Source organism: Aptenodytes patagonicus, chromosome 4 (genome assembly GCF_965638725.1).
Source record: "Aptenodytes patagonicus chromosome 4, bAptPat1.pri.cur, whole genome shotgun sequence".
In the NCBI taxonomy this organism is placed as follows: Eukaryota; Metazoa; Chordata; class Aves; order Sphenisciformes; family Spheniscidae; genus Aptenodytes; species Aptenodytes patagonicus.
The window spans coordinates 11,796,812-11,816,516 of NC_134952.1; the positions used below are offsets into that span (position 1 = coordinate 11,796,812).

General features: G+C 37.3%; 2 protein-coding genes across 3 annotated transcripts in view; one reads left to right on the plus strand and one right to left on the minus strand.

Annotated features, from left to right (window-relative positions):
- Positions 1–816: 816 nt before the first annotated feature.
- On the minus strand, positions 817–19,589 carry TRMT44 (tRNA methyltransferase 44 homolog). The gene is made up of 11 exons (XM_076335870.1): positions 19,136–19,589; positions 16,762–16,879; positions 15,666–15,885; positions 14,641–14,709; positions 11,586–11,693; positions 10,056–10,127; positions 6,717–6,823; positions 5,948–6,131; positions 4,869–5,259; positions 3,759–3,875; positions 817–1,270 (listed from the first exon to the last, which is right to left on the minus strand). The coding sequence occupies exons 1-11, from the start codon at positions 19,572–19,574 to the stop codon at positions 1,038–1,040; spliced, it is 2,058 nt and encodes a 685-aa protein (XP_076191985.1). The 5' UTR covers positions 19,575–19,589; the 3' UTR covers positions 817–1,037.
- Positions 19,395–19,705, plus strand: part of ACOX3 (acyl-CoA oxidase 3, pristanoyl) — a 43,423-nt gene continuing 43,112 nt past the window's right edge. For both annotated transcript variants that reach the window (XM_076335867.1, XM_076335868.1), the window contains exon 1: positions 19,395–19,673. The gene's annotated coding sequence lies outside the window, so the exon portion shown is untranslated. The remainder of the gene's footprint in view (positions 19,674–19,705) is intronic.

The following is a 19,705-nucleotide window of genomic DNA, read 5'->3' on the forward strand; positions in this document are numbered from 1 at the left end:
ACAACTTGAAGCCGTTTCTTCTTGTTCTATCACTTGTGACTTGGGAGAAGAGACCGACACCCACCTGGCTACAACCTCCTTTCAGTTAGTTGTAGAGAGCAGTAAGGTCTCCCCTCAGCCTCCTTTTCTCCAGGCTAAACAATCCCCGTTCCCTCAGCCGCTCCTCATAAGGCTTGCACTCTAGACCCTTCACCAGCTTCGTTGCCCTTCTTTGGATGCACATTTAACTTTAAAAGTTAAACCTTTTAAAGAAAATAGTCTACCAAAGAAAAATCATAACCTGCTCAAGGTGCTAAGACATTCCTTTGTTATCTGATAAGCAGAAACCCTACCCTTCCAATATTATTAAATACATTTTCTATTGTTACTCCTTACTTTAAAAAAGAGGGAAAGGATGGTATGGTCTACAGAGCCCTAAAAACCTACACCTACATGTGAAGGCTTCCACAATAATTTCCCAGAAAGTTATTCTTCAAACCAACACTCATTTTGAATGAGTACAAAAACGAAGGAAAGGAGGACTAGGGTCTGACCAAGAAAGGAAGGGTAATATGTAGTATTACTCCACAGTAACGTGGAGAGGAAGCTGTCAGGTGAGAAAAGAGTGAAATCTCTCCAATTTCTGACTCCCAACAGCCACTGTGAGTCATAAGAAACCATAAATCCTCCTGGAAAATTTAGAACAAAACAGGTAATTTTCAGGGTTTGAAAATGCTGCATCATGTACATTTGATCTGATCGAGAATCATGAAGAGTGTCCTAGGAAATTAAGTTTTTGAACTTTTCTACTTATACAAATGCATGTTAGACAAGCCATGAGAAAACCCAAAAGTATACTTTACTATACCTTTTCCATGTTAACAAAAAAAATAAAGAATTAAAAATACAGGAGAACTTGTAAACCAACCGGAAAATAAGATGCATAGGAATGGGGAAAACCCCTCCATATTGTACAGATCTTCATGCACCAGGCAGTCCCAAAGTCAATCATAGATTCAGTTATGTACACAAGCTTAAACGTAAGTGGCAGCATTTTATTACTGTATATATTTTTTCTTTTTAATAATCTGAGACTGCCTTAGCTCCTCAGTCCCATGAGCATATGGGCAAGATTCAGAAGGCAAAGAACAACCATCAGGATGATGAATGAAAAACCAACAGAGACGCGTTTTAAATGCTTCAGCTGAAAGGCGTCGTTTCACTTCAGGCTTAGTTTTCGTTGACGGTTTCTCTTTTCTCCAGTCACGAATATGAACTCTCCCATTTAGAACTAAGATTTAAAAACAAACAAAAATGCAGCTGTTAATAGACAGCCATGGGAATTGTACTGGAAAAAATGCATAGTGTCATTCTGTGAATAAAATATACATTCTACAAATGGATTACTCAGGCAAAGCCAAATATGCCATTTGTACAGAAATAGAAAGAAGTGCAGAACAAACTGAGATAGTATAGACACAGTCTAAAGAAGAATTGATTGATGTCCCTGTGAGATGTTTTACTGTGATGCTGAATATAGTTTGAGGCACCTTTGTATCATCTTTGTAGAGGTTTGTTTGGTTTAAATATAGCAGTTAGGATCATTTAGACTAAAATCCTCTGAATTTAGATCGCAAGTCCTGACAAAGAAGTTTCAGTTTCAAGAACTGTAATCCTTCCCATGTTCAAAACTTTATTACTCCACATTTAAAATGAGATTATCAGCAAAAATCTAGTAAGAGTCTTCTACTACTTTCACTACACAGAAATGCTCTTGCAAAGACAATGGTTCACTGACCCAAAAATACACTGCACCAAAGAGATGACAAGTCTAATCCTTCATATGAATCAACAGTGAACTATCACTGGTTAATAAAGATTCGACATTTTTTTTAAAATTCATTTGTTGTGTTAGGACTATAAACTGCACACGCATATTTGTGAACCTCTGTCAACTCCTTAAATATGTAAACAAAACAGAATAAAAGGAAGTTAGTAAGAGAGAAAGAAAAAAATGTAGATGAAAAACAACAGTGAAAATGAGAAGGGAAGAAGCTGCCACTTCTAAGTTGCCATGCTCTATTTTCATATTCCGTTTCAATCATACCTTCCGTATCACACACTTGTAGCTTGGCATAGTTAACTGATAGCATTCTGCACTCTGATAATCACTATTCAGAAGGTAATGACTCCAGTGAAAGCTTAATATCACACATTCAGGCCTGGATGAATTCATCCCTCCAGGTTTCCTTGTGATACACAAATAGATCTGAACTCATACAAAGCCAATCCAGAAGGGGGTTCAGCAGAGCTTTAAAATCTCTCTCAAAAGATGAAGAAAAATGAGCAGATATAGTGCTATTTATGATCAAGCATATTTTTTTCTAGAAAATCAGTCCTGTATTGGACAAGATGCCTGATCAAAAAAACTGCCACAGATCAGTTACTCTAAGCCCCTTCTTGTGTGTGTGTGTGTGCACATCCATCCATTTGCCATGTCTTTAAAAGAAAAACACTTGAGTAAAGATGACAAAAAAGCTGTAGCCATGTTCTTCTCTGTCCTCTTTGGCATGAGCAATGTCCTTCCAGACCACCTGCTGGTAAGAGTCCCTTGTTATGGTGACATGCTACTGAAGGAAAGAATCAAATGGTCTCTACTGAAGCTCTAGGGACTTCCCATGTGATGTAAATTACTGAGAAAGATTTGGCCTTAATCCTAGCCTTTCTTCAGAGGTTATGTGCAGACAGCATCCATGCCAAATTAAAATGTTCATTCCATGTAACAGGTTGTAAATCTATTCCACCTATCCTTAATGACAGGATATCAAACTCAGACACATAATGAATGCAACGTGACCAACTCTTTTCAATGGATGGTAATTCAAAAGGATTTCAGTATGGCTTCACATTTCATAATTGCCGAGTGTGCAGAAAGCCTTAGTGGATGCTGAACTTGGCTAAGTTAACCACTGGCAGCCCCTAGGTTGCATACTCAGGATGATTTGCCATGGACTAGTTGATCAACATTTTACAGCTGATGTGAATTGCTGGGACACAAGAAGTTAACATACTTCCAGATCTGAAGTAGCCTTAAATACTGATAAAACCTTGAAGATCTTGCATTACTGCAAAGCTAGACCTTTTGCAAAACTCCATACTGACAAAAGAAAACAACAAAAAACCAACCAAACAAAACACACCACTACACGCACATTACAACAGGAAAAAAACAAAAAATAACTATCAACAAACTCAGCCAACCACAGAAACTTGCTACTGAGTTCTTTCTGCCATGCTACCACAAGGTATATAAACTCATCAAGCCTCACAGTTACAGGTTCTTATGGAGACTAGTTTTATTTTGTGTTGGTATTTACACTGTGAGGCTTGGTAAGGCCAGAGTAAGTCTCAGTTAAATGCTTTAGTGAACTTGCTCTGCATTTGACGGCTCCAAAATCATCAATACTTTACAGAAAAATAAAAATTCTCTAAGTCAAACAATAGCATTAAATTAGCCACTTTAACTAAAGGGTTGTCTTTTCAGATACAGTCGGTCTAGAACAACTCTTTGCTGATAGATGCCTTACCAATCTCATTCAAAAGAGTTTTACTAACAGTATCTTGGAGCAATGGGCACATAAAGAATATTCAGTTTTCCACAAAGGTATGGAAAGCAGTTAAAAAAACCCACCACCGTACTAATTTTTCAGTTGAGTTTAACTGAGGAGATAAAATAGATGATTAAAGAAAAACAGAACAAAAACCCAAAACTCCTTTACCTTCAAATACTTGATGATTGTTCTTGAGTAGTGTCTGCAGGCCTCCATATTCACTCTTTAACCTTTTCAAAGTCTCCTTATTTAAGTGTTCTGCTACTTCTTTCAAGGAAAGGCTTTCTGCAATAAATAATGGTGTAGCTATTAAAAAATGTATATATATAAAATGCTAAGAAAATTTAACTTTTATATAGATTAATGATTATGAGCAGACTCTATGAATTATCTACCAGTACAGCAGCAACTTTGTACTCCCAATATCATGCATGATATATATTTTACACGTATATTGCCTGTAAAATAGCAGCTTGCTTTCTACAGGACTCAAGTCAGAATTTCCACAGTAAGACACATTTTTTTATTTTTCCTGCTTTTTTTACAGTAGCATATAACCCTTATTGCAATAAGCACTGTCTACATGCACGTAGTTAGAAGAGAGAATGTCTCAAAGGACCTCCTGTAACAGCAACATGACAAACCACAGTGAGTAGTTTGACTAGTAGTCAAACAGTAGTTTGACTGTGAGTACAGTCCAATAAAAATGGACAGAGGAAGATGGAAAGATGGTAGCAGTGAGAATTAACTGAACGCTTATAAAATTAACAGCAACTTCTATTCTTTTTCTTCCTAAGACTAAACTAAAAATTCCTAATCGTGTTGTAACCAAACGGCACTTCAAAGCACTTCTTACAGAATTCTTACAGAATTATGGCTAATTATTAAGTTTCTTCTTGGATAGTTACATAATATTCTCCACAAATGCATGTAGAGTGTTCTGCTTTGGTAAATGGGAAGGAGTTCGGGGTTTGGTTTGTTTTTTTTAATAAAAATTGATTCTGTCCTAGTATTTAAGTGTAGAGGGAAAAAACCCCACACCAATTTCAAAATATTCTTATATGCCTTATTTGCATCCCAGTGTGTTACTGCACATATGTTTTATTAAGCATAGTGGGGGGAAAAAAAAAAAAAAAAAAAAAAGACCTTTGATTGCTACTGTACTGTTCCTGGTATTTCCTGAAATCTATTTCACTTACTAAATTTACAAACATGTAAATTCATTGGAAAAGATATCCTCTACCAGCAAAAGAAAATATAAAGGAAAGACAGTTTCACCTCCTTGATTCCAGGTATTCGTATTTCCACCATGAATATTAGAGCATGATTTTTGGGGGGTTGCATTTAACAGCAAGTTTGCCACGTTGAGAACCACATCATCTACAAAATCCTGAGGGAGGGAAGCACAATTTCTGATTTGTTCTACTTTTTCTCTGGGTTGAAATCCAGGCATCCAAATTGTACCAGCAGTATCAATCTCATTTTCAGGAAGTTCCGAGTCTGCTTCTTTGCATACACCATCAGAGTGATCCTTATGATTAAATCCAACTCTTCTGTCACACGTGACCACAGCACAGGTCTGACGATTATTAATATACTGTGTTATCTGCTTGTCAATCAGAGCACATTCTGTAGGTGGATAGGTCCTATTTTTTCCAATAAGGCACACCTATTTTAGTAGAAACAGGTAAATCACTATTTATACAGAGTCCCATACTTACACACGGCCCCCCAACCTGTACACGTCTTATGCAGGCTTCTAAACCTACCTACAGGAGATATCCATTCAAACTCAATGCTCATTAACACCTGAGGGTTTTTTCATTTTAGTTTTCAAATACTGGTGCCACAGAAGAAATCCAGTAATCAAACCATAATCCATCATGCCATACAAGCACAGAACAAAAAGATTGTTCCTGACCCTCAGATTATTTGCAAAATTAAAACTGGACACCTCTTCCTACTCTGAGAACATTTCACTTCGAATTTCACAGGACAGGAAAAACAGCAAAATTAAGTACAAATAAGCAACATAGGCAGCTGGAAAAATTAAGGCAAAAAATGAGTTTTATAAGTTTTCCATCCCATAGGGTGGCATAAGAAATAACCATAAAACCTTCCAATCTTTCTTGTCTTTAGGATTGCACCTATGACTTTAAGAGCAGATTACCCAAGAAAACAATGAGTACTTTTAATCTCTCTTCAGAGCATATTGTCTCAAGTAATGCAACTGACTATAGTCTGATCTTACAACAATAATAATGAACAAACAATAATAATGAATAAACATCCATATGCCTCAGAGAGCTAGCAGCTTAAAAAAAAAAAGACAAAAGTCCCATACAGTCCAAAATTACCCTTTTTGTTGATGGAATTCTAAGGCAATCTTCTTCCACATGAAAGCCGCATACAAATCCCACTTGGGCAACAAAATCGAGATATTCTCTGTACTGAGTTTTCTTGCTTTGTCTTCGGCTGTATTTTCCATGGAAATCAAAGAAGCAACATGGCAGCACAAAGTAGCAACACGAGTAGGAAGACCTACAAAAAGGGTAACAAACTGGTGAATGTAGTTATTTCAGAGAGCACACAAATTTAACAAATAACCCACCAGATACAAGCAATAATGGAAATTTTTATTAAGTGACAGAGCTTCATGTTATATGTTCCTCTTTCAGTATATCTATTAGTATAATCAAAAATACTGTTTCACAAAGTATTTCCTATAGCAAATTACTGTGCCAACTTGGTTTGCAAGACTAAATCTCTAGATATTAAACTATTGCAGCTGGTTGTGAAAAGCACAACTGTTCAAGGAAAGGCAGAACCAACAGCAATTTTATTTAAAAAAAAACCAAACATTCACATCTAAAGAATAAAAATCAGCTGTGTTTTTTGAAATTCAAAAGCAAAATGCTGTACTGAATTGTATGAGAAAGTAAATACTACATCCGTGCTTCTCCACAGGAAGAGAAACATTTTGTAAAAATAATCAATTGGCATCAAAAGCAGCAAGTCCTGCAAGGAAAGCAGGTGTGGCTGCAAAAGTGACAGTTTTCACCAAGCACACGCAGGTAATTATGGTTTTTAATTCCTTCCCTCCCACTCCCCTCCATCCACAAATACCTAGCTGCAATTACAGGTATCCATGGTGTTAATTCATCTGAATGGTTTCCTATGAGCCAGTCAGTATCTGGAAAGAGATGACTGTCACCTGGCATGATTGTAGATTCCTAAAAAAAACAAATAATACATTAAGTGAATTTTATCACAGGTTTCTTTATTAACAAATAAAAGGCATTTAAAGTACTAAGCAACAATAAGAAAATCATACAAGCTGACAAATACAAGGTGAATGAGAACCACAGACACCAACAATGTTTTCCTCAATCTGCACTTTTTGCCAGCCAGTAATTTTTTTATAGCTACAGAGAAGTAATTTAGCAACAGCTACCCACAAAATATTGGTCAAAGAGTGGAATAACAATTCTGATTAAAATATCTGGCACCCTAAATATTTGTAAACAGATATCATACATTGGATTATGATTTCTTGCCATTCTCCTTCTGTCGCATATATGTCTGGACTCAATTTTTCAGAAAATCACTTAATTTGCTATGCCTTACAGTCCTAGGACTCACACAGCAATTAATCAGAACACAGCTTCACTACTATCTTCTCTTCTTTCACAGACTCTTCCCAAATGAAATCCTAATATACAGAACACCACTCTTACACGCTATCATTCACGTATAATAAACCTAATCCAGCCTAACACTTTCCCTCTTGTCTATGTTGCCATTCCATCCCCTTCCAAGTTGTGTCAAGATGACCTTATGATACATGCAAAATCAGGAGCAAAAATAGGAAACAACAGGCTACAGAAAGAAGGCTTCTTCGTTGGCCTTTAGAACGGCATTTTGCCTTGTGGAAATCCAATATATATGGATTGAGGACACATCAGCACAGAATTCCTCCCACCATAATATTGACTCACAGAATAGTTATTAGTCTCAATACCACCCTATTCTGATATCCTTAAAAAAAACAAAAACAAAACCCACAAAAACACACACACACACACAAACTCCCCCCCCAAACAAACAAAACCAACCAAATGGGATGAATTCTTCACACAGGTTAAATTTTTAAAGTTCTAGAGTGCCTTTAAAGTTTGCCTCTCTCATACACACTTTTTCTTACTTAGAACCAAGTTCAGCAAAGAAAGTACTTAAAAGATATTGGTACTATGGAAGTACATATACATACTCTTCTCTAAAAACGTGCATGAATCTCAAAATAATTATTGGGCAGATTTGAAGAAAAGTTAAATTTGAATCTCCACAGACCTTTAGGAAAAGCTGTGAAAATGATGCACATACTCTCATTTTATATACAAAATGCATGTTTTATGAGGTCAAAATTCACATGTATATGCAAAATAGTACCTCTATAGGAATTAAAAAAAAGAACACTTAATAGGGAATTTCAGAAGTCTCAGACTACCTCTATTACATCCCAGTTCCCCTCTTCTGAAAGCACTGTGTTAGGTGTTTTAAGTAGCAGTATGGTGTATTATTGTTCACTATAAACACTGTATCTCTGACCATTTTCAGTTATGTATATACATTTCTAGATAATATATGTAACAAATTTCTTTTTGGCAGGTTAGTAGATGTTAAACCAAGTGTCTGATAAGTGTTTTCTTATGGTTGATTAAACAAGTTACTCCTACGTTACATTTCAGTTTTGATTGTTCAATTTAGACATAGCATGAGTTATCAGTGCCATACTCCACATTTTGACAGTCACTCATAATCAAATTTGCATTCACCATGTCTGACAGTGCCACCTGTTACATTCATTTATATTGCTAGTATTGGCACTGAATGTCACAGATGGCAATATTCATCCTGCAACTCATGCTTTAAGTAAAGATCAAAACAAAATTAGCTTCAAGGGTAACAAAAGGCTGTGAGCAGGTGCTTTCTCCTTCTGTGGCTACAGGAGCCTTACAAAATCATTTCACCCTTCCTGTTCGTTATACAACTCCTTCCCACATAAATTAGTACTTTCCTTATATGCATATTTTGGTTATTTTTATTGTTTCTGTCTGGCTATTTCAAGTGTTCTGTGAATTTTTTTTTTTTCTTTTAAAAAAGACAAATAAAACCCATTCTTTTCTATTTTGTTCCTTCATGCTGCAGAGAGGAACAGCTGATACTCAGAAGTTTCTCTCTGAGTCAAGAAATCTGAGGAACTGTAAACAGCCAGACCTTAGTATGAAATGAATGTACAAAATTCAAAGATTTCCACAATACAGAAACAGGGGAAGAAAAAGGAATATATAACATGAAGGAAAAGAGAAGATGCTGTTTGGTATGATCAGAAGTGATGAATATAGTACAACAGGAATGAAGGAGCACCACAGCTTGATGCTTTGGATTGTTCCTTGAAGCTTTTCAGTAAGATCTGGTTGCAGACTGCAGCAAAGGAATCTGGCACTTTTGGCAATCTGTACCCAAAATGGCAGGGTGGCAAAGAGAAGGCTGCACAAGACTGTGAAAGCTCCACCTCCCATCTGTGAAAACTGCTGCTCTTTTGTTGATTTAATGCGAGTCGTTAGCATTCAAAGATATGTTGAATTAACTTTTAAACAAAACTACTAGAAAATAACTACAGGCAGAAAATTCTTTTAATATATTGGAAGCTGACAATTTTTGAGAGAACGGAGTGAGAAATTTTAGGAGTCTAGAGAACAAGAAACCAGCAACACCTCACCTCCAAAGGGCAACTGTTCATCAGTACCACACTTTAACAAGTATCAGACCAAGAACAGCTGGACTTAAAGTGAATGTTCCTGTGCTTGAATTGTTCCTGTTCTCATAAAAATGTTAATGTGGAACTTGAAATATAATCCGTCTTTCAGACTCATTTTCCTGTTCATTTTTTTGAAGGCTATTATGGCAATTACTTACCACAAGGTCAGTACAGCAGATGATTTGGTCCTCTGAGGTTCAACAACAATTTTGTCCCCAAAACAGCACACAGCACTAGGTCAGAATCACTTTCAAGAACAAACTACTCACAACTTTGGATACTAATATCTTTTATGAGCGCAGTGGTGCAAACAAAGCTGCTTAATATTGATCTTCCAGTAAAATCAGATTGTTTCACGGCGTGCATGTCTGTGCATGCAGTAGAAAAATCATACTAGTCTTCTCAGCTGACAAATAAGTGAGTTGCAAATATGCAAGGGTATGATACAGCATTGCTCTAATAATCCCCTTTACAACTTACTTTTTAGTCCCGCAAGACATATGGGTGGCATCATACCAAACCCACAGATCACTTTACACATGTCTGTAACCCGTTATGTTTGATTACATTTGCATCAACACAACCTGAAGCAATGAAAAAATAAAGTTATGAAACAGTAAGATTGACATACATTTGCATAATACCTCTAAATGAGTTTCTTGTCCATACATGTCCCATATTTTTCTTCTCCTCACATCAATTCCTCTACCTGAATGCTGAAATATTTGAACAAGTATCATTTTCAAGTGCTACTTTCAGCAGAAGTTGTCAAACAGGCTCACTAAATGCACACATTAACACCAATTATTTCTTTCATATTAAAATTTAGACTCATCATGAAACACAGCTTCACCATTCAGAAGCTGAATACTTTCAATCCCTTCTTTCCCTTCTAAATATAAAGGGAAAGACTAGGAAACATCAAGAGTATCTCTGGTTTGAAATTTTACCTGGGCACACCTATTGAGACTGCTCTTGAAAATGTGGATCTCTACAGAAGTAAAAGCCGAATATTGTTTTTTGTTTGTCTATTTTTAAAATATCAAAACCTTTCACAAGGTGAGTATTACTGTAGCACCCACAGGGCTCAGAGAAGAGTGCTATTCTAAACAGTCCTTGCTAGGAGAACCACATTTCAACTACTGAAGTCAATTAGATTGTTGGAGTCCAAACACACTTCTCCCCGTGTGAACTGATGAAAAGAGGAAATAGGACTGGAAACTAAAGCAAGAAATAAAGAATGCATAAGTAACAGTATTTGAACTTCAAGAACACAGTGCAGAACTAACCAAAATCAATTACTAAAAAAAGTCTCATAAAACTCACACACATGAGTTTTTGACAGTCAACAATGACCTAATGATGTACAAAAAGAAACATCTACAGGGAAAATAGCATCTTGTATTAGATCAAATTTTTCTGGCCACACAAAGATAGAGAGCTTGTGTTAAGAGAACTTGGGACTTCCCCCCCACCCCCCCCCAGTGACATCTATTGATCTAATAGGAGATATTAATTTCCTCTACAAATTTTACCATGTTCTCCCAAAAGTGTAAAATACAATTTTCTGAAACAGACAGACCCAACTTCACTGGGTTTTGTTCAATCTCACTGGTCTGTCTTTGTTGTTGTTTCAGAAACCATGCCTCAAGAAACTGAATTTTGCTGTTGCCACATTTTCACTCCCAAAAGCACACTATGTTAATTGTGAAAATGCCTAACAACAAATCCCAGGATTGTTTTTAAAGATACAGAAAAACATTGTCAGGACATGACAAGTAGAATTCAACTTCGATAAAATTAAGTTCATGAAAAACATCTCATTTAAAGGCTCTTGTAAGAGTGAATCTCTATGTTAAGATTCCCTACTCCTTTCTGCTTTGTCTGCAGCATAACTAAATTACACCATTACTTTTTCTTTTCCCTTTTAGTTTCTTATCTCAGAAAAATAGCCTTGAATTGAAATGAATTGCACTAATATAAACAGATAAATAAGTGAAAGTTTTCTAAAGCTCTGCTAGGATTTTTTCCTGGTAACTAGAGTGACAAAATCCTATTTTAGTGACGTGAATTAACTGAATTTTGGCTATTCGCATGCCAGATAAAAGGAAAGCATAACAAGAATATTGACTACCTCTATTTTTTAATTATTATTTTAAAAAGCACTTATTTACCCCTTCATGGTTTAGAATATGAACCAGTAGACCATTTCCACATCCAAGATCTACAAATGACTGTTTCTTGGTCAACCCTTTTTCCTTTCTCTCTTCTTCCCAAAGAATCTAAGACAAAAAAAGAAAACATTTTAGACTTCTGCTCTCAATTTTCCCTGTAAGAAAGCACCAAAGGTTATTGGAAATGAAAGGAGAAAGCTGGAAGAGAATGCAGATGTGACAGAAGACATCCCCTGTACTCACAGAGAAAATAACTTTAGAGAAGGAAAAAAAACAACTCAGAAAACACTAAAACTGTTTATGGAGAGGGGCAGGAATTATGTTGCAAAAATATCAATCATTTTCTAATTTTCATGTCCTCCACTCCCTTCTGAGTCACTGGAAGTTGAAATTAATCAAGGCTATATAACCCTGGGCTAGAGTGAGCATAAATGTAAAATAAGCTGCTAAAACAAAGGGTGCAAGAGATGAACAGAGGAAGCAAGGGAAGTAGCAAGTAAACTTCAACAGTGTCTCTGCAAGTAACACCATGGAAGCATTTATATCCACTGTATGAAAGAAAGAATTGGTGGCAGAGCTAAAAATAAAAACCAAAATGTTCTTTGTAATCAGTTGGCTATATATTGGTACATGCCACCACTTTCTACTGAACAAAGTGTAACTTACCTAGCAACAGTCAGCTGCCCCAAATTCTACATCAGCTAAAGGGACCCCAAACCTTCTAGCCCAATTCTAGTCCCTGCTCTGTACACAAGTAGTTACTTTACATAGTTACATAATTCATCATTAGTTAATAACTGGATGTTTGTCTGCAGGGCATGGATTAGTCTCTTTCTATCACCATCAAACTCTTTTTCCTTCAATGAGAAGCTACAGAGCACACATTCATCAACCTGCACGCTTATTTTTTACCATGACTAACAAAAATCATCAAGAGCATTTAACCACAATAATTAGTATTTGTAACATTGCTGCTTGTTAATTTGTCAGTTTTGCTAGAGGGAAAGAAGCTGCAGATAATCCATGAGATTATCAGGCTGTGTTTACATTTTTAATTGTATCATTAAAAATACATTAAATTTAATTGTATCATCAATCATCGCACTTTTGCACTCCAGGCTGTATCCCATAAATCCCTAATCACCTCCTACACAGATCACACCTATCCTCCATCCCCTGCTGAGTTTCTCATGATGCAAACTGAATAATTACTTCTTTGGGCATGTGCCCAGACAGTAGGTGACCTTAATATGACTCCAGAGTAAAATGAGGTTAAATGCCCCCTCCTCCCATCGTATCATTCTAGATGCTGTAAATCCATAAAAATTTAACACTGGACCTACCTTCTCTTAACCACCTGTTTAACATACTTCTAAATAATGAGTTATTATATACCATCATATAGATATCTGAAAATTTTGCAAGGAGGTTAGGTTATTAATACCATACTTTAAGCTTTCATTTATATAAGCCAGTTGTTAGATGACTGTAATAACTTTTTGAAAATTACTGCTATGTCAGCTAAAACACATTATCACGGTAAACTAACACTCGTGCATAAAAAATTTGCAAAACATTTTCAAGAGTGTCATTACAGAATTTTCCTATGGCTACAACTATTACAATTCCTAACATATAGGAACTAATTTTCAAGATAAAATATTATCATGGTGGTAAAAACGGTAAAAGAGAAGTCTGTTATATAGCTCTTTCCACAAGCCAGTATCATAGAATAGAATAGTTCAGTTGCAAGGAACCTACAACGATCCAACTATCTGACCACTTCATCATGATCATTTCTCTGACATAAAAAGTTCTATCACACCAATGTGACAATCAAGATTTTGAGAGTAGCCTAGGTAAGTCAGGCTTCCTCAGACAATTTTAAAAATCTTTATGGGAAAAGAAATTGGGGTTCTAAGTTTAAACAGTCAATTATCAAAATAAATTAGTCCTCAACGAGTTCTTTACATGAGCTAACTTATTTACAAATACTGATTTAGAGACGATGCAACAGGTATCTACATTATACTTCAAGGTAGACATGCTCTTAACTGCACTCTGGATGGCAGTCAAAAAAACATTGATGCACCTACATAGTGACAAATTTTGATGCTGTTTAAAAACCTGAAGTTTCTAGTGACTGCAGGTGGCAGAGTTTTCATACACTCTTAAATAGGTAGGTGCCTTAGAAAACTGCACTAAGCATTGATCTGCCTTCCTAGCATCTACAGTTAGCGTTATTGCATTTGAAGATGGAATTTGAGCTGAACTTCTATCAGGGAAAGGCAAAGCAGTGAAAAACCTTTAGCATAAAATTAACCAGTCATAGAAATATGTATAAAACAATAGCTTCTGATCTCCAAACCGGTCTGTCTAATTGCTATTTTTCTGCTACATCAGTGCTTTTCACTTTATCACTTAAAAAAAAATAAATAATCTTGTCTGTGTAGGTCATAAACTGCCTGTGACAGAGAACTGCAAATCTTTATCATATTTTCACAAAGAAGTTTTAGGATCCCTCTAAACTTAATTTTCATTGTTATTGTGCTGATTTTTGTAACACAGGGCAGTATAAAAAACAAATCAACTGGTTTTCCCTTTGCTTTGTCACCTTAAATTTTTTTTCCAATTCTGTTACAAAACACTTACCTTCTATAACCACTTATTATATGCAAATCCCTGAAACGCTGTTGAGAGTACTACCAAAGAAGATCAGAATACAAACACAACTTGAATAGTTATAGACATGAATTCCACTTTCAGTTTAAGTAACGCTTGAAAACATTGTAATAAGAACTTTGTATCTCTGCTTTAATGAGAGCAAAAGCAAAAAATAAAAAACAAAACAAACAAACAAAAAACCCAAAACACAAAAATCCAAACCCTTTCTCCTACCCCCTTCCTTTTGCCTTGTATGCCTGTAATAACTTCAGATCATTCTATTTTAAGGAACGCAACAAGTATAAAATGAAAATACTGATTTTCTTTAAAGAGGTTCTATTATTAGGAAATAGAACCTTATAGAATATTATTAGGTAAAGCAGTTCCGTACCAGCAAGTAAGCGGCAATGGCAACATCTTCATAAACAAATTTCTCAGGATCTGTCACTTCAGGCCACACCTTTAGGGAAAAAAAAAGAGAAAAAATATTTTCTGCACCATCTGAAATTGCTTCAAAAAGTGGTCAGAATGATCTGCATACTCAATACTTCAACAGGTTTCTGCACTTCACAAGTTTTGCATTTTAACCTCATTAAAAATATACATAAAGAATGTAAATAAAGACTGTTTGATTTTGAGAGTCACACAAAAGAACAATGGCGTAAAGAACGTCTGCTGTCATCCAATCAATAAGGTTTCCAAGAACATTATGGCTCCATATGTGCAGCTCCTAACAAGTAAACTGCTGCATCTGTTCTGTGACAGAGCATGCATCCTTTTGCTTAACTCCCTCAGGAGAAAGATACTTATATTATCAATGTTGCACATAACAGGAATAACATGAGCATTTGTAAATTTATTTTCACAACATAACAGGCGTAGAATTATCCTGGCACAACAGAACACAAGGAGTCAAAATTTGAAGTAGGAAGACAGAAAGTGGAAGTATTATCTCTATTTTGTAAATGAGGAGTTGAAACAAAGATTAAAATGCTAAACACTACACTGTCTACTGCAGAGCTAGACTGAACCTTACCCACAAGTCCAATTTTCCTCTCATATATATCTTCCTGTTAGTACAGAAACATCAACAACCTTTCAACATTTTCACAATATGTTTTACAAAAGCATTTACCAATTTTTTTGCTTGTAGCTTGAGCCAGATGTATAAGGATATAGGTTACTTCATACAGCACTTAAGATGATAAATGTCATTTTTCAGGATTCCCAGGATAAAACAATACTACAACATTGCTCCTCTAACTCAGAAAGACATATTAATACTGCATCTAAATTTAAATTGCGTCTTTTATTAAAAAAAAAAAAAAAATTTAGCGAAAGCAGCAGTCTCACTAAACAAACAACAGAAACAATTATAGGAAAACATATCATTACTGCATTTATTGCCAAACTTACCTTTACCATCTCTCTGTATTTTTCTTTAAGGTCTTGATAAACTTTGCTGTATTTTGCTACAGAAATGAGCGAGAGTGTACTTTTAAACTCACTGGGCTTTTGCTCTACAGACCATTTAGCCAGTCTGGACAAGAGTTCATTTCCAAGCCATGCTAGTTTGGGGTATGCAATTCCATCTGAAAACCAATCTTCTGGAAATGGAGCTACAATAGACACAGACCTTTAAAAATAAAATAAAAATTTTGTATAAATACAGTGTATTTCATTATCTCAGCTACCTCAAAAAGAGAAAAGAATGATTAAGTGGAAAAAAATCAGCAGATCAGAGGTGTAAAAATAGACTGGAGAATAAGGAAATACGTAATACACAAAAACAAAAGGAAAATAAAAGTGAAGTTACTGAATAATGGAACAGTCTCCCCTGAATTTTGTTAGACAGCTCATTATCTGCCAATTCAAACACTGTATATGAGAGTCCACGCTACATTTAACACAATGACTGAGGACTCGCATATGATGAGCAACCTGATTTAGCAATACATCCAGAGACTAACTAGTAAAAGTGAATTCATGAAATTCATGAAAACAACAGAAAAATTTAGGAGGAAAATATACCAGTTGGCACATTTCATTATTTCATCGTCTCTAACTTTATTTAGATTTCATTAGAGCTATGCCCTCAGATGCTCAGGACCAAGCTGCAATGGTCTACGTTTCAATGACTGAAGCTCAGTAGGTTCCAAACAGCAATTCCAATTTGACCCTCAACCTCACTAACACCCACAGAACCTGACCTCTCTCACAGGCATGGCTAGTTCCTCGCGATCAGAATACACATACTTTTCTAGACCACACACATGTACAGTCAATGTATACATTCAAATGTATACAAATGTCAGATTTGTGTTGATTTGGGTATTGTACATTATTCATTTTTAACTGAACACTACGCACTAAGATCACATCACTACTGTCATTTACTAATCAAGCAGGAAGTTACACAAATCAAATCGCCTAGATACCAATACTAAAACATGCTGTGATCCTTGCAATAACTCAGGCAGGGTTTGCTTCATCTCTCACTCCTGGCACTTACCATTCCTCATCTTTTATGTGTGTAAGCTGAATTTGATAAATATTGCACTTTTTAATCTGGTATTTTCCTTCACTGTTTTCCTCCAAAGGCAGAAAGGTCACAGTCCCAGTGTCAACATCTGAAAAGATATGTAAATAGTGATGTATTATTCCACAGTGCAAACTATCCTGGTTAGCACCAAAATAAACTTTTGTCTCCTTACTATGTTAAGTGCAAACTACTGAGGCAAGATCTACGACAACACAGGAAGAACCACAATGCTAAGAATAGACCCGTTTCTCGGCGTGCCTGACAGCTGAAACTACTGAACTGTTTGAATTCTCAAAATACAGCATTCTGCTGCATGATGTTTCCAAAATATCTAAGGCTGACCAGTAAGACTATTCATTTTCTTTAAACCTAACTATTTTAATAAAGTAAAAGCTAGACAATGAGATTTTTCTAGCACAAAACTGCCGCTTTCCCCTAGCCCACAATAAATCCAGTCCTGGGAAGCACATTCCAAGTTAACAGAGACTTACATATCACCCCAGTATTAGATAAACAATCAGTGCAATATTAAAAAATATTCAATATTATTAGTATCTATCAAATTTTCCATGTTCAAACACAGGATTTATTGTGTGATTATAATTAATTATAGCTACGCTTCCGTTTTAGCATCATGCAGCTTTCCCAATTAGAGTTCCTGGACTAAGCACTGTGAAAAAACACATTATCTACCCCTAAATTAGTATCTCATAACTCTGAAGGGAAACTACCTGAGAATACCTGTTTTTAGGTGAAGGCGCGTGTATTATATTATGTTCAGCAACCACACTACTGATCTTAACAGTATCTATCACCTGTGGAATAAAACATTTATGTCCAGGGCTGACAAACAGCTGGCAACGCACTCGAGTGCCTCTACCATATTTCAAGAAGATACTCTGCAACTTTTGTCACATGTCATTCTCTAATATCAATCATGCATGTACCATAATTAACTCCTACATAAGTGAAAACAGAGAGAAGGAGTGCGTCCTTTCAAAATAACTTACAAACAAAAAGAAAGGCGACTGCAGCAAAAAGGGAATGGCACGATAAAGCCTAGTACTCACATGCTACTGAATTTTTTTCTAAATCTTAATATCTTAATTTATTCCCTATATCCTTCCTATAAAGTGACTCTAAAAGCATTTACTATATTCCTTATGGCATATGATATGTATGCATTATTACTTTATAAAACAGTTACAAAAATCTTTTTAGCCATTGTTTATCCAGGGTGATTTCTTCAGAATAACTTCTCATTTTTTAAAATGGTTTTTCAATTACCATCAAAACAAACATTCTGACAACTGCAAATCTTCAAACTAAGAATGCTATGCTGGCCAAGTAATCAAATTTCAATTGACTCCAAAATTTTCTGAATGAGACAGAAAAGAATAATTAGCAAGAATTGATGTTTGCTCTGTTGCTATCTCGGCCCATCTTTAGCCAATCCCCTCTCTAACATTTTTTTTATTTTAAACATATTAATTAATAAAATTATTCTCCTAGGCTTTTTAAATTTTTTCCAAAATTTATCTTAAAAAGGTGTCAACCTATACCCTATATAAGTTTCTTTGTATTAGTAGGATTTACTGCAGCATATTACCATCATACAGTGTAAATAAACCCAAACAAATTGAGCTTCATTTTTAAGCAACACTAAACAATAAGAAAGTCGACACATACAGTTCAACTTGGCCAGGCAAGTGCCACAGCTGCCAACTTTTCTTCATTAACTGCATTTTCAAAGGCTACCGTCATCCCTTAAAAGCCTGTAATTAGGTTTGCACTAGAAGCAGCGTTTTTGTGTGGGCAGCTTACTCATGACAGGAGCTTGCACGATTGACTTTTTGCCTCTTCTTTTTAAGGAAGACAAAAAGATGAGACATTTTCTATACCTCTTCCTCAGGAGCGGTGTGCCTGGCTTCCCTAAGTGCTTTCCCATCTCAGCAGCACCTCACACCTAACACACGAGCTCTTCCCCTACTATGCTTTCCTAAGGCTGAAGCCGGGGTCACTTAAACCATAGTCCTACAGGTGTTTGACCTCTGTAATATATATTTTAACTGCCGACACTTCCTAGCACAAGAACAACAAAAAAAGATAAAAATCTAAGCACACGATAAAGACAAAAATCCATCAGCACTCCCACAAGCAGGAAAAAAGTGGCACCATTATAGTGGTTTGCGGGGCAGTCTCGGATGGGACAGGTCTGCAACAGACGCAGCTCCCCTCAAACGCTGCGCTCCGGCACCGGCGGGCGCTCCCGCCACCCCCCGCTGGGGCGCGGCGCCCGGCATCCCGCCCTCTCTCACCGCCTCGGGGCCGGGCTCCCGCTCACCTTCGACCGCCAGCTCCTTCGTCGGCGGGGCGGGCGGGCCGACGGGCCGCCCCCGAGGCAGCAGCGTCCTCAGCACGGCGCGGAGCTCGGAGCGGCGGCCTGGCCCGCCCCATGGCGTGAGGGGCGGCGGCAGGTGCCCGTGCCCCGCCGACAGCTGGCCGCGCACCTCCCTCCAGAGCCAGCCCAGCTCCGCAGCCCCGGCAGACGCCGCCCGCCCCTCCTGCCCCCCGCCGCTCCCGCCTCCCCACACGGCGGCGAGGGGGTGAGATGCCTCCCCGTCCTCCCCGAGCGACACCGTCCCCTCCGCCTCGATGGCGGCGCCGCACAGCCGCCTGTTGGCCACCTGAGGCTTCTCCAGCCAGACGCGCACCGCCGCCCAGAAGCCGTGGGGCAGCGCGGCGCCGCCATCCCGCACAGCCGCCGTCCCCACCAGCCCCATAGCCGCCCCGCCACAGCTACCGCCGCGCAGGGGGAGGAGGCGGGGCGCGTCGCAGGCTGCTTCCGTCAGTTCCTGAGGCGGGGACGGCAACGGCCGCAGGTAGGGACCGCGTCCCTTCATCCCAGGTCGGG